Below are 8,890 nucleotides of genomic sequence, written 5' to 3' on the forward strand. Positions count from 1 at the left end.
AGTGTTTCGTTGTTCGACCGTGCGCCCTCATGAGTTGTGATGCCGACGTGGAGAAAATAAATAACACACGTTCTTTACGAACGTTGGCGTGGTGCGAAAAGAGTTCCTGACGATCTGAGGGATGGTCGTTTTCCTTAAATTTGAGGTTTACGTATATGAATGAATGAATTACGAAGAAAATTTTTATTTTATTTTTTTGTGTTTAATCAGGTAGGTGATCGTCATTGATAATGGGACTCTTTTTGTTATTTTGGGGGGTGTTACAGATGTCAAGGACTCCGCCCTCAGCCTCGTGTTTACGTGATCCATAGCACGGTTGCGTTGAATAAGTTCGACGTCTAATACTACAAGCGATTTTTACTTTAGATATCAGACCACATTTAGTGATTTGAGATTAGATCAGTGCAATAATATTGTAAAACTTTGAATTGGTACATTGCTTTTTGACCATCGATCATCATTCCACCCAGCTACCAAAAACGAGTCCGATGTCAAGGGGTGGCTGCATGCATGTAAACAATTCTAAAAAAAATGTTATATAACTACGCAATGAAGCTATAAAAAAAGAGCTTCATGAACGACGTTTATATAATTAACACCGATTAGACTCGTTATGAAAATATATAATTTTAAATATAATAAATATGGAATTGTATATCCCTTGCTTGAAATATATTAAATTAAGATTGTACACTTTGTTGAGTATGTATATTATATTTAGGAAAAAAAAGTTAATAATAGTTGTAGTTATTAGTGTCCATATTTTTAGTCAATGTTGTGCCAAATAAATGTATATATATTGATGTGGGGGGTGATCCATAAATGGAACAAAAAAAACAGCTTCCGATTGATCATTCTGACTCGACTCGAAACAAAGTGAGTTTATTGATTTATACAAGCTCAGATAAACTTGCAATGCCTTTTGTCAATTGGGAATTAAGTTTGCAGGATGCATGTCATGATATAGGTTGACGTCATAACATCACTGTAAGTGTGGACATTTTGTAGTTTTTGTGGACATTGCATTTGAAAACTTGATATGTACACTAAACTGAGCTATTGGAGTCATTCAATATTTAGTAGGAATTTTATTGAGTCTCAATTTTATTTATCTCTCATGTTTTGTTTTCTTTCATATAATTTCAAAACACATGAAAGCAACTCATGGCTTTCTTGTTTTTTTTTGTTTGTTTTTTAATTTAAAAAAATCCTGAAAATAGCAAAAATGGGAAATAATAGAATGATTGTTAAAAAAACAAACTACTTACCTTAGTAGTAGAACAAGTTTCTAATACAAATCTTTTGTCTTTTCTTGATTATTCACAACACTGCATTTTTTCTCATGTTAGCCATTTTTATCTTTTTTATTGTTGAAAAATCGCATCATCTCTAAAAGAGCTTATGATTGGTTGCACGGTGCACTATCTTGGAGATTGATCGATTGTGTACATCTTGTCTCATGTATCGTTGTTTTTTTAAGGATATTAGTCTTCACTTGATATTTCATATTCACAGGGTAAATTATCAAAATGAAGTACTATGAAGGGTTTGCACAATTTAAATACAAATGGGATCAAGTTGTCTCTTCCTTTTTCCAAAGATATCCAAATCCACGCAGGTAGGCTCACTTATATATGTATATGCAACACCACACATGATCATTTTAATGTTCTCATTTTACAGAACCTCTCTGGTAGCTTAAAAAAACATTCACTGATAGTTTATGAATAGTTTAAGCACTGGATTGTTTATTGCATTAATTTTCAGTTTATTTTTTTACTGGATTGAGAAGACAATAGAAAAACAATAGACAGATGATTAATAACAAGGACTACGAGTATGATTTCATGGTGGGGTGGGACTTCTCTATTATACGACTTAATCTGTCTACAAGTACTGTATTTGCTCTATTAGAAGTGCATCTCAAATACACATACAAGATAATAATGACTGAATTCACACTTATTCTCTATTTTTAATTAGTCATTTATACCTAAGTTCGCAATTCTAATAGAGCAAATATTGTAAAACCTTTTTCAAAATAAATATCTCATTCTAACCGGATTTTAGACAGTTTCACAGTATTTTCCCCAAATCCAGTGGAAGGTGGATTGTCCACAAGTTACTAACTTTTTTTTTTCTCATCCACAGTAAACATGTGCTCACAGAAGACATGCTGTCATATCATGTAAAAGGGAACAAACTTTTCACCAAGAAGTTATATACAAAAACTAACAAGCTGCCAAAATGGGGTTCTTCCTTTGTTACCGGACCAAAACAAGTGTGTGTGATTGAAGAAACGATTCTAGATCCCAAAGCCAAGAAACTTACAACATATTCTCGCAATGTTGGCTATTTATCCAGTATAATGGTAAGTATGTGATTCATTTACTGCCATTGGTACTGTGAAATACTTTTTTGGCAGAATGTATTTTTGTGTGTCAAGAATAAAAGGCCAGCGTGATTTTATTTTCCTTGTTCTCTTGGTGCATAAATTTTATTATTTTTAAAAATGTTTTCATAGAACACATAACACTCTGAATACTGTAATATTGCCAGCTGACAGCTTTGCAATGCAATGGTCAAAATACACAAATGTAGGATTAACAAAATTCTCTTGAAAATGACATCAAAATCAACATAACACACAAAACCAATCTTCGATGCTATTTTGGTTACCTTGATCATAATCCCTTTGTCGTCCAGCATCAGGTGTTATGTCACAACGTCGGTTGTCGCTACGGTTGGCGATCTCCTATACTAACGTACCTTATAAATAAGGTATTTCCAGACGTTTGGCTTTATCTCATTTTTCGGCTTTTTATATAGGCTGCTGTCGAATAAAACCTGCCTTGATTTACAGAAAATTTTCATGGAATTTGCATGATAAAAATACCCTGTAAAATAATGCAATATTACAACACGCTGTAACTTAAGGCATTACGATGACAGATGTATAATAATAGTATATAATATGTGGTATTATAATTGCGTAGTACTTGTACATTATACCTTTCCTATAGGTGACAACACAATGACTTGCGTTATTTTAAGCAGTGTCGTTCAAGGAGACAACTCAGTCTGGTTATGTAGTCGCTCTTCATTTAGAATAGGGTAAAACTTTTTAAAAAAAAAAAAAAAAATTCCCTTCGACAGACAACCACCGATCAAATAATATTGACATTACACCTCAAAAGCAGATTGTCATTAGAGGGGTCACGTAGGAACATTACCCCCATTTGAATTGTTGCATGATTCAGATTGCCAGGTGTAGTGGTTAGTCTGTACACCCATATATTGTAGTATAAGTTAGAGTTTTATATGCTCAGAGCACAGATATTATGCTTAAAATCAAATAATGAAGAGAAAAAATGCTGTTATCAATGCATATTAATCCATGCATGGCAAAGATCAGTAGATTTCTCCATTTATGATTCACTCTAGTAAGTTCTCTGTAATTGCTGGAACTGTGATTCGGCTTTTTGACTAATAATTATTTATTTCTTTGTGCAGGTAGTGGAAGAGAGATGCGAGTATACCTTGAATACAGAAGAACAGAAGTGGACGTCATTGAAACGTGAAGCCTGGGTCACCTCCAGTATCATGGGATTCTCTCATGCTATCCAAGCGTTTGGTATTGAACGATTTAAAAAGAATTGTCAAAGTACTTTAAAAGGATTTCAGTACATCCTGGAGATGAAATATGGATCTGATAAAATGCAGGACGCTTCAACGAGTGAAAGTAAACTTAAAGAAACAGCTAAAAATGCCCGAGAGAAAGCTAGTAAAATGGCAGCCAAGGCTGGAATTGTACAATACTAAAACAGTTCTGGATATTGTTAATCATTCCGTTTATTTCATCTCTTACTTATTTTGTGAAATCTCATTTGGGGGAATTTTCAAAGAATCTAGTAAGAAAAGGATTTTATCAAATGACATAATTGTGCAATTATTTCTCCTTCACACTCAGGTTATATGATATCCCCTCCCCGAATTATTTTTTATTTTAAGTTTTATTGTCTCCTGCAATTGGTGGATCTTAATTTGTTGAAATTAGGCCACAAATTAAATTCTACTTACGAGTTAACTCGTAAATTATCGTAAATGATTTTGCAGCTCGTCATTTGAATTAATTCTAGTATGGACAACCACACATCACGACATATTCCAAACGCTACAATTATTTGTGTGAGTTGTGTGAGTATAGTCCGTAACACGGATAAAATACCCGGTAGCTGTTGTGTGGGATAACCCAGGAGGTCATACAAGAATAACACCAAAGATATTCAGCGAAGGGGAAATGCTTGTCATATTTTTGGGTAATGTAGGTGTTTGGTACTTGAGGTTTGAGTATATTAATATAGTAGAAAACATCTTTATCAGCACATGTTTGGCATGCTTAATTGTGAGGCTTTAAAAATATTTTTGCTTATAGTGGTGGACCGTTTTTTGGCTGATAGCATGTTAAAAATAGAATTATGCAAAATACACTTCTTGATCGCTTACAATACTGATACTGTTCATCTTTGTACATTGATAAAACTGACAAAAGAATACCTAGTTAAGCATTCATTATAGGATGGCTTTTTTATTAGTTAACAAGTTTGATTAAGATTCTTTCTAATTTTGGGTTACAGGAGGGTGTGATTTTCATGTAATGCATTGTACTGCCAATTCAGTATGTAATAGCAATAAACAAGAGACTTATCAAAGTCAAACCATTGTCTTGTTTAATTCCTGATTTTACAGGAGTCAATGTTGGACCAGACACATTGAGGTAGGGCACCCTACGTATTACCGATGAACTTAACTTGGTATTTGCTGCTTTGGCATTTTTCTGCAGAGTACTTTATAAAAAAAAATCAAATATTGTTGTGTACCTTGTTCCTTGCTAGTGTTAGAAGTGAGTTTACAATTATAAAACCCATTGTCCCTAACAGCTCTACCTACTGTGGTCTTGAATCCCATCCATCCACGGATTAGGATGGACTCTCCTCGACTTCACAAGGTTGTGCCTTGCTAAAGCTGAATGATCTTAACCAATTTCTTGTCAATTTACAATCTACGTATAACCATGGAGGTAAAAGACAGAATTCGTCTTATACCACCATGGTATAACAATGTAGGTCCACAAGTGGTGGGAGATTTACAATAGCGGTAATGCAATCCCCGTTTGAATACAACTGTAATGTGGTTTACAATTTGCATAAAGACTAATTGAAATGTGGGTTTACGTAATCACAGTCCCTCTACTGTGACGCAATTAAACGTATGGCCTGAACAATGCTTCGTAAACCAAATGCAAACTAGGCAACAAGTTGTTGACATAATCTAATTGAATGTCGCTGCACACCAAAAAGTTAAAACGAAGATGACATTGCATACTAAAATTGCAAAGACTCGCTTGTTTGTAACAGTCCCCCAACACCAATGAAATTCTATGGCCATGGGTCTTTACCCCAAATAAACCTATGTATCCTAAATGGTTCCAGTACTTTCTGACTTTTGGAGGTGTTATAAACATGACATTTCCAAGATAAATGGTGTTAAACTTTATAATGCATCTTGGTTTTGAGCCTGATTAATGCTCTAATATACAAAAACATTTGTTTGCTCCATAGACACAAGTGAATTAACAGTACGTATAAAATACCATATACTATAACTGTATAAATTAATCAGTTTAATTTCACTGACAAATAAAATTTGCTATAATAATAATAATAATATACTTTATTTTGAGTACTAGCTCATATAAACATAACCAAAGTTGCAGAAAAATAAGAATACCAAGAAAATGTACATAATAAATATGTTAAAAAACATTGCTCAGCCAAGTACTCAAAAGCGTACATGTCATTACATCTGGGCTATAAATAGCTGTAATTATTGCATTCTTACCCGTACTTTTTATAATACAATAAATGTAAAATAACGAAAATTCCCTGATAAATACTAAACTTAAAACTAATATACCAGGGTAATATCAAAACACTTATTTTACAGTAACCCAGATAAACCATTTTCCTTGTGGGATAGTTTCCTTCCAGGAGTTTCCTGATGAGCCACTGTGGAGGCAAAGCTTGTTCACTGTCTTAAAATTTTCATATTGCGAACTGAGTGATTGTTCTTCATACATGCAATAATATTGGTTTACTTATGGTCCATGGTTTACCCATGGAGGTTTACCTAAAGACATACTTGAAAAAACCTCAATAAATTCATTCTGAACATCTTCAAACCGGTGGTCGCCATTTGCTAGCTGTAGCTCTTGGTTTTGCTGAAGTCAATTTTCGACTCCTGTGTACAGCATTGTGTAGCACACAATGGGATCTTTGGGATTATCTTGTCCATCTGTGTGTGTGTGTGTGTGTGTGTGTGTGTGAACTTACATTATTATATAAGTTAATATAACTGTACCATACCTCCCATTTTTACTAACCCTAAGCTTTGCAAACACTTTTACATAGTGTTTCTACTCTGTCGCATTTTATTAACTAAACTAAACATTGATTTTCCCACAACCAAGTGCGCTCTTCAAATGAAAATCACAAGTATGAGGTTTGACCTTGGCGCGACTTGCACTGATTACCGCCGATGACTCCTTCGATACCTTCCAATAACATGAAAATTAATTAATTAAAGCTTAGAAACGTCTCAGTTCGTACTCGTTGATTTGCGCAACAGTCAAAGTCGCCATCTTTGTTTATACGAGACCCATATATCTACCGCGACGACTACCGCGCTTTAATCAAAACACAATTCCACATAGTTTGAGTTTAATTAAACTCCAATTAAATCGCATTCTATATATGATTGCATTTTAGTCAAATATTAATTAAAATATATTAAAATATAATATTTGTACGTATATATGTCTGTTCCACCATTAGAGAACCACTTGTCGAATTAGTTTTTGGTTGAAATAATTAAAGCGAGGGAGTCATCACCTGCGCATGCGCCAGATGGCCATAGCGTATCATTGTTTACAAACAAGCATCTACCCATGAGCCTTTGCGTTTTAGCGTGCTGTTATCGTTGCTTGGGACTCATTTCCTGCGCATGCACAGGTGATGACTTTAACCAAACTTTGTACATAGATGCCCAGGACAATGCTGAATGCACATTTATTACCTCATTTGCTTACTAATTAACCAATTCCAGCTTTCCCACTGATATCTAAACAGCCACTGAACAGACTGCAGTACTTGCAATATCTTGTTTTTATTATCTGCAGTATAAATGTCTCCTTTCTGTCCGTTATTTTTATGTCAAATATTTTATTTCAGCCATATTTTAACTTATATCTTGAGAAGTGTACTTGATGAGTCATGCCAAAAATTGAACTTGGTTGACATAAATTCCCATATTTTAAGATGGCCAGATAAAAATTGTTTGAGGTATTTTAACCACAAGAAAAAGGCAGTTTTAAGTGAAATTTTACGGATATCTTGAAAAATATTAATAGAACATGAACCAAAATCAAACTTGGCTGAGATTCCAAAATGGTTTATAATATCTAAGTTTGAAAGAGAATGTATACAAACTGTTTGAGTAATTGTAAACCGCAAACAAATGTTTTACGACGGAGTCAACAGCAACAGCAACATCGGGTACGGACATTTCCGTTTATCACCTTTCCCTTCATCTACGATGATACGGGCAAGGAAATGGGCTATTACGAACCCAAGAGATACAGAGCTGCAACTTTCATTTCGCCATCTTTGCTGCACATAATCACCCATCCAAAACACAATAAATATTAGCATAATCTCACACTCGGAAACTACGTGAACGTTCGGGATTTCGAACCGTTTACGCAAACTTTCGCTGGCAGGAAGTGAACAGTTATCACAACATTATAGGTTATTCGGTTGTTTTCCCCAAGAGACATTACCTCAAAGGAAATATCGCGTTGCCTTCCCATCTCTTCTCTATTGTCTTTGTTCGAACCAGTATTGCAAGTTGCCATTTCGCGTGTATTCTCAGGAATTCCACCCGACTTCGAAACCATGTCGATTCTACAATTGATGATTGGGAAATGGAAGCACGACCGTGATTCTGACGATGATGACCTGATAGAGGTACTGATGCAAGGATTGGGTCTCCCCTTGGCAGTGGCTAGAAAAACAGCATGCTCAAGTCCGATCATTAATATATCGCAGAACGGAGACGTTTATTGCATACAATTTGATATTGAAAAGCAGTCTTTTGTGGCGACTTTTAAGATCGGTCAACCTTTTGACGAAATGACGAATCCAATGGGCATGAAAAGAAAGTCTTTGGCCTACATTGACGACGAAGGGAGATTAGTTATGAAAGCCGTAGACCCGAAGGATACGTTTATTTCCATATGGAATGTCCAGGGTGACGAACTTACAACAACTCTTGTTGACGATGACGAAAAGGCGGTCCGATATTATCACCGTGTTTAGAATCACGATTAATAAAGAAACGCTGCGTGCGACTTGTTGCAGATGTGTTGTTATTGGTGAATATAGGATGAATTTACGTGGCCGGGTCCCTGTTGCTAGTGACTTTATTTTTACACGCCTAAGGACGAGTTTTACATCAGTGAATCTTGTTGTCAAAGACCACCTGTTAGAACGCCAACTCTCATGTGTCACGCTATCTGACGTGGTTGTATATTTTCCTAACGCTGTATGTCACAGTTCCCAGGATAATTCTGACTCAGTTCGTCGGCTGTTTGCCAGACAGCTTGTTGCGCGTCAAATATATTTCATCTCAGACTACATTGATAAAAGCAGCATGTCGTTACCCGAGAATTTAAATTGTGTATCACGTAAATTTTCATCAATAACTTTAAATGCAATTTTTTCCTAGCTTAGTTTTATTTTCACAAACTATTGGAATTCGATAATCTAAAATT

The 8,890-nt window shown here is 35.0% G+C and overlaps 2 protein-coding genes across 2 annotated transcripts; both read left to right on the top strand.

Annotated features, from left to right (window-relative positions):
* Positions 1-49: 49 nt before the first annotated feature.
* LOC100367788 (PRELI domain-containing protein 1, mitochondrial-like) lies at positions 50-3,933 on the top strand. Its single transcript, XM_002740857.4, has 4 exons — positions 50-210; positions 1,516-1,618; positions 2,152-2,371; positions 3,514-3,933. The coding sequence occupies exons 2-4, from the start codon at positions 1,530-1,532 to the stop codon at positions 3,820-3,822; spliced, it is 618 nt and encodes a 205-aa protein (XP_002740903.1). The 5' UTR covers positions 50-210; positions 1,516-1,529; the 3' UTR covers positions 3,823-3,933.
* A 4,079-nt stretch (positions 3,934-8,012) lies between these two features.
* LOC100367944 (14 kDa fatty acid-binding protein-like) lies at positions 8,013-8,435 on the top strand. The gene has a single exon (XM_006824164.2). It carries the CDS (start codon positions 8,013-8,015, stop codon positions 8,433-8,435), a length of 423 nt encoding a protein of 140 aa, XP_006824227.2.
* Positions 8,436-8,890: the final 455 nt, after the last annotated feature.

Source organism: Saccoglossus kowalevskii, chromosome 10 (genome assembly GCF_978046115.1).
Source record: "Saccoglossus kowalevskii chromosome 10, keSacKowa6.1, whole genome shotgun sequence".
NCBI classification, from domain to species: Eukaryota; Metazoa; Hemichordata; class Enteropneusta; family Harrimaniidae; genus Saccoglossus; species Saccoglossus kowalevskii.